General features: G+C 37.4%; 1 protein-coding gene across 2 annotated transcripts in view; it reads left to right on the top strand.

Annotated features, from left to right (window-relative positions):
- Positions 1-12,115, top strand: part of PAX9 (paired box 9) — a 73,078-nt gene that overhangs the window by 827 nt on the left and 60,136 nt on the right. For both annotated transcript variants that reach the window (XM_073610022.1, XM_073610021.1), the window contains exon 2: positions 549-1,154. In XM_073610022.1, the coding sequence (XP_073466123.1) occupies positions 549-1,154 (606 nt within the window). The remainder of the gene's footprint in view (positions 1-548; positions 1,155-12,115) is intronic.

Below are 12,115 nucleotides of genomic sequence, written 5' to 3'. Positions count from 1 at the left end.
AGCCATACAGTTTTAAAATCGTGTGGACAAGGTGAGCCTGTGTCCACTTTAAGCACCAATCATGTGCAAAGGGATTAAAAAAAATTAAAGTGAACACAGCTTCACCTTATTTACAGAAGCTAGCCATACACTGTACAATCTGTGCAATCCCCTTTAGATCTATCTATGTAGAACAAGGATGCAGCTGAATGGATTGTGTAGGTATGTCTTTATATTACAGTTTTTGCAAATGTAAAGGGGATGGGGCAATCTGATTGTAGAGTCCCCTTTAGAGCTACCATCAGCCATGTATAGCAAGGGTACAAATGGAATAGGTAAGGCATTCTATGATTGTACAATCCCCTTTAGATCTACACCAGCTATGTAGTACAAGAATGCAGCTGAATGGATCGCATTGTAAATGTAAAGAAGATGGTGCAATCTGATTGTACAGATTAGATCTGCTATCAGCAATGATATCAATAGACTAGGTAAGTCCTTCTAGGATCGTACAATCAGATTGCACAGTGTATGTCCATGTATCTGATCGGTGTCCTCTCCACCCACAGAGCCGGCCTTCGGTGAAGTGAATCAGCTCGGAGGGGTGTTTGTGAACGGGCGGCCTCTCCCCAATGCCATCCGGCTGCGGATCGTAGAACTGGCCCAGCTGGGGATCCGGCCGTGTGACATCAGCCGCCAGCTGAGGGTCTCCCATGGATGTGTCAGTAAAATCCTGGCCCGATACAACGAGACCGGCTCCATCCTCCCCGGGGCCATCGGGGGCAGCAAGCCTCGGGTCACCACCCCCACTGTGGTCAAACATATCAGGACCTACAAACAGAGGGACCCCGGGATCTTCGCCTGGGAGATCAGGGACCGGCTCCTGGCCGATGGGGTGTGCGACAAATACAACGTGCCATCGGTCAGTTCTATCAGCAGGATCCTGAGAAATAAGATCGGTAATTTGTCCCAGCAAAGTCATTATGAGCACAACCATAAACAGCACCCCCATACCACCGCCACCTACAACCATATCTACCCCTACCCCAACCCCATCGCTGCTGGAGCCAAAGTACCTACCCCCCCTGGAATGCACTCCATGGCTGTGCACAGGACATGGCCTTCCTCACACTCTGTCACTGATATCCTGGGGATTAGGTCCATCACAGATCAAGGTAAGTGCCCCCCACTAGTCACTCACCCCTGTCCAAAAGAGAACACATCTATGGGCATAACATCTTGTAATATCCCAATTTATAGATAGATAGATAGATAGATAGATAGATAGATAGATAGATAGATAGATAGATAGATCTCTCTCTCTCTCTATATATATATGAGAGAGAGAGATATTTTTATATATTTATATATATATAGATATTTTTATATATTTATATCTATCTATATAGATAGATAGATATCTATATATATTTTAGAGAGAGAGATGGATAGATATAAATAAATGTGTGTGTGCTATAAATATATTTTATATATACTAGAGAGAGAGAATATAAATACAGTGAAATAGATAGATATAGATATCTCAATACAAGTCAATACAAAAAAAATACAAAAAAGTCATCATAACAGAGCAAATTCATATTAAGTTACACAGTTAGGCTGTTTTGCTAAAGGAGTTGTACATTTTTACACAAACAAATGTGTGAATATTATTTATCCAGTTATGTGAAAAGCATTCGCACATGATTGCGTAAAGTGAACAAGAATTTTCTTACATGAGATGATAATGGAAGTAAATAGACACTTTCTTAGTGAAAATTCTCAACTCATTTAGTAATTCAGCCCTCTTTTTTACATATAGGCCAATAACAAAAATACTTCTTTAGTAAACAAACTCTTTTATGTAATATATAGGTATGTGGGTATTATTATTATACAGGATTTATATAGCGCCAACAGTTTGCACAGCACTTTATAACATGAGGGCGAACAGTACAGTTACAATACAATTCAATAATACAGGAGGAATCAGAGGGCCTTGCTCATTAGAGCTTACAATCTAGAATATATGTGTGTGTGTGTGTGTGTGTTTTAAACACATTTATATGCTTTAATTCACAAGGAAATATTTACTTTATTCATTTTTAACCTTCCATATATCAATAAATAGCATCTATAAATACATAAATCTACAATATAAATTGTAATTCATTTCTAAAAACATTTGTTCATTATGCAGGCAGTATCTGTAATCACTAGAGCTATAAAACTTTATACACAAATACAATAACATTGCTGTTAAGCAAAAAGTAGCAAAAGAAAGGTCAAACAAAGATACATTTAAAGAACTTGGTGGCAGGGGTTCAGCGTTATATAAAGCACATCAAACTGATCCTAGTATAGCTATTTAATAAATGTAATAGAAGTAACACAAAGTAACCCATGTATGTGTCCTCCCTACATAAAGCAGTAGTGTTGTTCCATTATTTAGCAGCCATGATTGCCCCATGTCAGCACCAATAAAGTGACTTTATAAAATGCTTCCTATAATTGCAGCTTGGAGATTCCAGTGGTGGGGTGGGTGAGAGTAGCAGCGGGCACAGCTGACCGTGCCACAGATAAGTGCCCTGCCAGCACACGGTAGCCAGCTAATTGCCCAGTTAATTCCATCTTTAATAAATGAGAGAATAAATAGGCCATCCCTCAGCCTGGGCCTGAAGGAGAAAAAGCATTTCACTTTTGCTAAAAACAGGAATTTGTCATCAGCCTAATGCCTGCTGGAAATTAAGGAAAAGTTTCACTTCTTGAGTTTGTGCAATCAGCCTAAATTTACCCAGACAGGAAGTTCAAATGTCAGATAATTGGTTTCATTCTTAGGCACAAAGTACAACCTCTGGGCATACTCAGAACAGAAGGAGAGAATTGCTGTTCACCTAGAGACTCATTTTCTGCTTATTTTCTTCCTTCCTAATCCAGGCAGGGGATAGGATAGGCCTTATATACCATCAGAATGCCTCATTGACAAGTGCCCAGGACAATAAGTGCCCCTTCTGCCTAACTAAACCCATGCCTCTACCCAACAGGACCCTCTCCATTAGGCTGTGCCTATTAATTGCTTCATTAGAGAAAGTCCTGTTTACACTGCATCCTACTTTCCTCTAAAGACACACAGCCTCCTGGAGAAATATACAGATTACCATTTCCTGCAATGATGGTTAGAAAAGGCCCTCACACTGGAGAATTAGATTACAAATTGGGAATGTTTGTAGATCCCTCTAATGGTTTCCTCTTTTATTAACACCACATTGGCAGTCAGGCCTTAGAGGGGACTGTCTGGGTTTGTTCCTCTGTGTCTCAGCTTTGTGCAAGAAAGATTCCTGAGCTCTGCTCACTGCCTAGGACTACTGCTGCTGGGACTGCTTAGATCATTAGCTTTTTTTTTACGCCCTTTGTAGCAAAATTGCTAATTTATTGGCCGAACCTTCGTCTGTGACACAGGACAGGGGAAAGTGTGAACTGGTTATAAAGGCTGCGGGAGGGGGACAGGAGGGGGACACATGTATCAGACATGGTGGGGGCACCACATACAGTAAGGAAAACACAAAAGGCAAGATTTATGTATATTGAGACTTGGTTAAATATTTGTACACAGATGTTACATATGTATATTTATTAATATATATTGCATAGTCAGAGAGACTGCAGTATATTGAGAAATGGCTAAATATTTGTATATTATATATATATATATAAATAGAACAACTGTGTGCAAATATTGAACCATGTCTCAATATACTGCAAAATGTATGTATGTATGTATATATATATATATATATATATATATATATATATAATGAATGTATTCAACACAGGCCATCATAGCAGAAGTATGCTTTTTCCACCACAATATTTAAAAAGTGAAAAAAGTGAACATAGAACCTCATCGGTCATTGTTGGAAATAGCTTAGCTGGTCCATTTCTCCCAGATCAGGCCTATCTTTATATTTCCACATTTAATTTAAATTTAGGACATCTTCATGTCCTTTATGTCCTTAATATTAAAATCTTTTCGAGATGGTTAAAGAACAGCATAACATACAGGGGTTTTAAAACTTCCTTTTTATACCTCTACTCTTAAGTAAAAAAATACAAAAATAGAAAAAAAAATCTGTGTTATTTTTAGCCCAGAACAGACTTTCCCTTGTTAGTAGGAGGACAAATTGTCTCTCCATGCTTTCACATTTTTCCCCCCAGGTTGTTTGTTAGTAGCGATTACCTTTGCACTACCAAATATTTTTGAATATATTTATAACTTTAATTGAATAAACCAAAGTGGCCACACATGCACATGGCTCTGCTTGAATAGATACAATCGCCAACTTTTGTACATTGATGTAAGTGAGCAGAATAATTCTAACTGATTTATAATAAAATAATAATAAAAAAAAGTATAACTATACAAAGCAGAACATTAATCAAATAATCCACTAAGGCGAGTTCACCCTATGCAGGCTAAAAAGAGCTCCCTATACAAATCATAAAGGTAATCAGTTCGGCGAATATATGGTTTTCCGCTCACCGGGTCAATCTTTTCGCCAGCAGCGAATCTGCAAATCTGAGCAGCTCTGCCAGTGGGAACTCCTGCGGAGCTGGTGGTCCTGTGTGCTAGTGTTTTGCACACAGTAATAACATTAATATTAATAATAATATATTAGTCTGGATGAGTTCTTTGTAACCTGGATAGTTTACTTACCTCAGTGGATTTTTAATTCACGTTGTAGGTAGTTTCTATATTTTTTTACTTTTTATTGATTTATAAATAAATGATCACTTTATGCTGCTTCTACCATGGATTTACGCACTTATTTATGACGATCTTGATGGTGAGACTAATCATGAGCTTTTTATTTATGTGTCATGCTGTGATCTATTCCCTCTTCTTCTCTATGGGGAAGTTGTTGCTTAGTAGCTGCCAGTACATCTGCTGATATCCAAGGTGCAGTGACACCGGTTATCTCTATGGCCTCTATAATATATAGAATCTATAGAATCTCTCCACATTTTTTTCTGCCATATAGGAAAAAAATTTGCAGTTTTGACTGCCTTTCGCTATTTTTTTTTTTATTGGACACCTTTCTTATTTAAACATACATGTAACCTGCAATGGCTACACTATATAAATGGCGCTTTATTTCATAGCAAGCTGTGATCTTGTCCTTGTCCAGCAGCTGCCAGTGCAGTGACACCAGTTCATCTCTCTTCACATCTTTTGTGCAGCTTTGGCTACATTGTGCTATAACAATGTATCGATACAGTATATATATTTAAGATTTATGCAAGTTGTTGATGATTACACTTTAATGGGCGCCTTTTTTTCACGTTATCTTTTCTGCCATTGTTGTTGCCTGGTAACTGTCAGTATATCGGTTGGTATCCAAAGTGCAGTGACACCAGTTTTACCTCCATCATCTCCAATATTTCCCAGCAACTTTTTCTGCAACAGAAATTTCAGCTTTGGCTGCATTGTGCTATAATAATATATTTATATCGATTTTTACTATTTATGCCAGTGTAAGTGCAATCTGGGCTGCGAATGGCAAAGGAAAGGTGCTCTTTTCTGCCATTCTCGTCGTTGCCCAGCAGCTGCCAGTATATCAGTTGGTATCCAAGGTGCAGTGACACCAGTTTTATCACCTCCTTTACTTTCCCAAATCTATTTCTGTCATCTAAAGCCCAGTTTTGACCACTTTGTGTTATAAGAATATATTTATATAAACAATATTATTTATGCAAGTTGTTGATGGCTACACTGCCTTAGCTGTTTTCTTCTGCCATCCTTGTTGTTGCTTGGCAGCTGCCAGTATATCTCTAGATGGATCTCTATCAGTTCCATCATTTCTCCACATCTATTTCTGTGATCTGAAGGACAGCTTTGACCACTTTGTGCCATAATAATTGTTGCTTGGCAGCTACCAGTATATGGTGTCCAGGGTGCAGTGACACCAGATTAATTTCTATCACCTGCATCATTTCTCTCTACACACACACACACACATATATATATATATATATATATATATATATATATATATATATATATATATATATATATATATATATATATATATATATATATATATATATAAACTTTATTATTTGTGCAAGTTGTTGATGGGGATACTTTAAGTAATGGCGCTTTCTTTTGTACTTGCTGTTTTTTTTCTGCCATTCTTTTTGTTGACCACTATAATATCATATTTATATAGACAATATTATTTATGCAAGTTGTAAATAGCTACACTTTAAAGTAATGGTGCCTTAGCTGTTTTTTTTTTTTTTTTTTAGGGGGGGTTGACATTCTTGTTGCTGCTTGGCAGCTGCCAGTATATCAGTTGGTATCCAAGGTGCAGGGACACCGATCTTTACCTCTATCGATCAGTTCCATTATTTCTTCACATCTAATTCTGTGATATGAATGCCAGTTTTGACCACCATGTGCTATTATAATATATTTATATAGACATTATTATTTTAACAGGTTTTTGATGGGTACACTTTAAATAAAGTCGCCTTCTTTTATGACTTTTAGCAGTTTTTTTCCGCCTATCTTGTTGTTGTTTAGTTGATATGCAGGGTGCAGTGACACCAGTTTCATCTCTGCCACCTTCTCATCATTCTCTGCGATCTGGAAGGACAGAATTTTCAGCTTTGGCCGCATTGTATGAATATCTTTGGAGAGACCTTTTTTTCCCTCCTTCACTGTAAAATAAACATTTCTGACAAATTCTGGAATTCTAAGTATTTTCCGTATTTGTAATCCTTTCGTCAAACACAGACTGGGCTTTCTTCTACCAAATTCGAGGGTCTCCAGTAAGAGAAATGTGATTTTCTATGTCTGCAGAGTCCTGGCTGTCCATGTATGGGGTGTCACCTTTAGGTGACTGGTGTCACCCCCATGTGATTAATGACCTGGAGATGAGTGGCTCGCTTGATTTTTGCACGTGTCATTTTTTTTCCTTTACCTGACAACTAGTAATCTTTTCCTTCCCCTATTGAGACTCCGATTATTTATCCCAACATGCCCACATCAACAGTGCTGTGATCGCTTCCATCCTCCATGTGGCTGTGTGAAATTCTCACATTGACGAGTCTGCAGGGCTGGGGAGCCAAGATATACACTCAGCACAAGTGTGACTGTGACCGCAATATTTTAATAACCTGATTTCATAGGCTGCACTTCTATCTGGGGTGAATGTGGCTGCACAGCAATATCACTGCAGCTCCTTTCTCCTGCTTCATCATTTCTCATCATCATCATCATCATAACTGACACATCATATACTGACAGCAGCAGTAACCCATAGCAACCAATCAGCATTTCACTTTCCATAATTTGGCCACTTTCATAGGAAACTGAAATCTGGCTGCTTGCTGGGGAGGTCATTTTTGTAAGTGATGGTTGCTCTTTGGACTGTTTTTTTATATCAGATAGATTAGGAATATTAATGTTGCCAAATTGCAAATGTGTCTTCTTTCACATTTCCCCCCAAAATCTCCAATCATCACTACAGTACATAATCTCTGCACATTCCTTTAATTAAAGTCTTATTAGGGTTTGTTCACATGTGTTCACTATACTTGTGCACCACATGCTCGCCATGACTATTCTATACCCTATGATGCAGATGTGTGCGTTTACTTGTGTCAGTTTGCAAGGTCTTTGCATAGAGTGCAGTTGTAGGTGTCCTCATAGGACTGTGATGTTCAGTGCAGATAGCAATAGGAACAATATACATCTTCCTATTATATGTATAAGAAAATATAATGACTGTTATGGGCATAAAAAGTTTACTGATATGCATGTTTTTGTTTTTTTTTTTGTTTTTTTGTTTTTTTAAACACAAAAGTTCCAGAGTAATGATCAGTAAATACTTATAACATTTGTCCTGTTTTATTCCAATATCTGCATCTGGCATACATGTATACCTATGTGCTCCGAAGCAGATTTTTGGATTTTGTGTTCCGGATCTAAGCGCGGTGCATGTTTCGCACTTGTGTGAATGTCCCTATTGTAAACAACGCAACTGCGTTCAGATCTGTAAATAAAAAAAGCTTGTTAATGCAGCTTTTTTTGGCCCTGTGAATGAAGCTTATGGGATTGATTTACTAAAGGCAAATTGACTGTGCACTTTGCAGAGCTTTAGGAGCAGAAGTTCTGTTGATTTCCATCATCATGTGCAAGCAAAAATGCTGTTTTTTGTATTTTCCTTGCATGTTACTGGGTTTTCTTTGTAAAGTAAAACTTTACCTCATTTACTAAGCTATTGCGCTTGCAGAGTGCATTTATATGCGCCAACTTGCGTGTGCTTTGCATAGAGTGCAGTGATAGGTGTCCTCATAGGACTGTGATTTTCAGTGCAGATATGCGATCAAAAATGTAGAAATAGTAAAGTAACAAAACATATTCTTCGAATATACCATATGTTATGGAAAATAAAATTACTACTATTTTGCATTAATATGATGATGATTATTATTATTATTATTATTATCAGTAGTAGTATACCAGTATTTTGAAACCAATAAGAAAATAATAATTTTCTATAATTTTTTTCCTAAGGTCTTACAACAGGTTCAGTAAAAAGTGCTTGGGCCCCTATGAAACATTAAAAAGAATAAAGTTTTCAAACTAAAAGTCAGTAATATGGCCCTATTGTCCCCCCTGATCAAATATTTATCTATACCTGCAGATTGCAGTTTTTCCCATTTCTTGCTGCTACGACTTGCCCATAGCTGGGCAATGTGTGCAGCCACTTGGGAACTGAGAGCTGGCCATAGGGGTGAATGGCCTGCCCACCACCATGCAGCAAGCAGGAAGACATGTAGGTCATTTATGTGTATGGCCGGCATGTAAGAGTGCACAGGTCACTGGTTACCACTGGCCCGGACATTTATGGTAGTGTAAAATGAGAAAAAAGTTTCACCTGAAGTCTGTAGTTAAATTTATACTTGTGATCATGGGGATGGGGATATATAATAGTATAGGAATGCACTATATGTGGAATTTTATGTCAAGGTAAGGTTATCCTTTAATCTTGTAATGGTGTATCCAATGGGGACCTTTAGTTGGAGTGCATTGCTTTTATATAGTATATACATTATATAGCCACACACAGTATATACAGTTAAGGGAATTTCCAAAATTACATTTATTTTTATTGGAATATTTATTTTTATATAATTTGTTCTGTGTTAATATTTTTTTTTAATTTTATTTATTTCAGGTACTTATATAGTGCCATCAATTTACGCAGCGCTTTACATATACATTGTACATACACATCAGTCCCTACCCTCAAGGAGCTTACAATCTAAGGTCCCTAGCTCACATTCATACATACTAGGGACAATTTTAGACAGGATCCAATTGGCCTACCAGCATGTCTTTGGAGTGTGGGAGGAAACCGGAGTACCCGGAGGAAGCCCACGCAGGCACAGGGAGAACATGCAAACTCCAGGCAGGTGGCGTTGTGGTTGGGATACGAACCAGCGACCCTTCTTACTGCTAGGCGAAAGTGCTACCCACTACACCACTGTGCCGCCCCATCAATATAGCACCCTTATCACAGGAGTAGGTAACCTCTAAACTCCAGCTATAGTGAAACTACAAATCCCATCATCCTTCTACCTCTGGGTATCATGCCTATCACTGTGAGAGTCTTGCAATGCATCATGGGACTTGTAGTTCCACAACAGCTGGAGTGATGCTGCCTACCCCTTATGTAGGCCATCAATGTAAATGTTCACTTTGCACTGTGAACCTTCATTGAGATGAGTAAATACAGTGAAGATGTGCTCACTTTAGAATTCCTAATCATTTGCAAACAGAAAATTAAAAAAAAACATTTTCTTTTGAATGATCAGATGACAGAAGTGAACGCAGCTTCACTATTTTTACTAGTTCAGTGCACCATCACTAAGTGAACAAACTCTACTACTATAATAAATCAACTCATGACTATTTGTGAACGACTTTCAAGAAGTCTTGTTCATTGCAAGCCCACCATTAATTCAATACTGTATATACATTTCAAGAGACTTTCAACATCATCACTATATCACAAGGCTGCACAAAGTACTGATTTACTAAGGAGTTGAAAATATTCACTGAATACATGAAATGGAGATTCATTTCAATTAGTCAATTATGTGAAAAGCAAAGTTATGTTTTTAAACTGTACTGTCTCCTTTAATTTTGTAAAACACTGTGCAAACTGTTAGTGCTACATAAATCCTGAATGATAATAATAATTTCATTCAAACCTGATTGGGTATTTAAGTGAACACAGCTGCAATTTATTGGATGAAGATTTTCAGCTCCTCAGTCTCATGTATGGATTTACTAAAACTGATGCGCACAGATTCTGATGTAGCTGTGCATAGTAACCAATCAGCTTCCAGGTTTATTGTCAAAGCTTAATTGAACAAGCTGAAGATAGAAGCTGATTGGTTACTATGCACAGCTGCACCAAATTCTGTCTGCTCCAGTTTTGGTAAATCTTCCTCAAAGTGTGTCAAGACTCCTATTTTGCGCACTGTGCGCCCATTTTCCAGTTATGCTTCAGAGTACTATCTATATACAGTTTTCTTTGATTACACCAGCTAATACCACTCATTGTTTTGTGTATACATGTGTTTCTTTAATTTAGCTTTGCATCATGTCTGACTAGGAACTCTAGAAAACCTGAATTTTAAATCCTTATCCAGGATGTGGTATAACGTTCACGCCAACCTTTCTGTTTTCATGCATGGGTAAATGCTACATGATCCTGCTGCCAACACACTAACTAACATGCACATCACACGTATTCATTTTGCATGAAAAGGTCTCTGAGGCTGAATAATGTATTAGGACTGGCATGTAACATACTGTACAACATTTATATGTTTGTACTAAAGGAGTTGAGAAAGTTCACTCAATAAATTGTGTGAACTTTCATTACAGTTATCAGAAGAAAATTCCTGTTCATTTATTTCATCTGTACATGATTTGGCATTCACATAGGGGTAGATTTACTAAAACTGAGTGCAAAATCTGGTGGAGCGCTGCATAGAAACTAATCAGCTTCCAGGGTTTTTTTTGCTAAAGCTTAATTGAACAAGCTGAAGTTAGAAGCCGATTGGCTACCGTGCACAGCTGCACCAGGTTTTGCACTCTCCAGTTTTAGTAAATCGACCTCATAGTTGGATACTGAAGTGAATACTAACACAATTTAATAAATTAAGATTTAGAACCCCTTTAGTTAATCAGCTTTAGAGTCTCAGGCCCCATGCACACCGGGCTTAAAAAAACTCCAACGCTTGTATAGAGCGTTTTTGTATACGTTTAGGCAAGTTTAGGAGTGTTTAGCGTTTAATCTGCTAGAAAGCTCCAATCAAAACCACAAAGCAGAGGGGTTTTTTCCTTGCTTTTATATGCTGAGATCAAAATATGCGTCTATATGCCTCTAATCGTCCTAATTTGTATGGACACATAGGATAACATTAAGCTGCTCCTTCGGGCAGAACGCAAAACTCCTATGTATGTGGGGTTCTGCAAATGTCATAGATTTTAATAAAAAATAAATAAATATGAAAAATGCATACATAGTCTGTTTCAAAGAGCTTGCATTTAGGTTCAAAATAAAATAAAGTTAATATTCTAGGTTTTGGTCTGCATTTAGGTACATAAAAAAGAGTAAAACAACTAAAACAAAACATCAAAATAAAATAAAGTTTATACTTTAGGTTTTGGTCCATTTATGGCATCACAGTAAAAGCAGAATATAAGAGGCAAAAAAAAAAAAATGTGTAAACTGCATAGAGACTGTGCCTGACCTTAATATGTATTATATTTCCAGGTATAGTCATTCTGTAGTATACAGTATTCTCCTATTTTATACACATGCTGTTCCTATTAGCTGTGTGTTTCACAGTATTAGTCATAAGGACATTTCTTACTCTAGGTTGCAGATGCTAAAAACACGCACACCAATTCATTTTATTACCTATGGAAAAAGAAGACAAAAAAGGAATTTTTATTATTCTTAATGTTTTATTGGAGTTTGTGAGTTGCATTTCCGCTGTGTTTGGTGAGCCCAGTTCTAGACGATAACACATAGCTCATCAGCTACAA

The sequence above is a fragment of the Aquarana catesbeiana genome, linkage group LG13 (genome assembly GCF_042186555.1).
Source record: "Aquarana catesbeiana isolate 2022-GZ linkage group LG13, ASM4218655v1, whole genome shotgun sequence".
NCBI lineage: Eukaryota > Metazoa > Chordata > Amphibia > Anura > Ranidae > Aquarana > Aquarana catesbeiana.
Note: the sequence above shows the minus strand (reverse complement) of the source record. Positions and strands in the feature narration are given on the sequence as shown.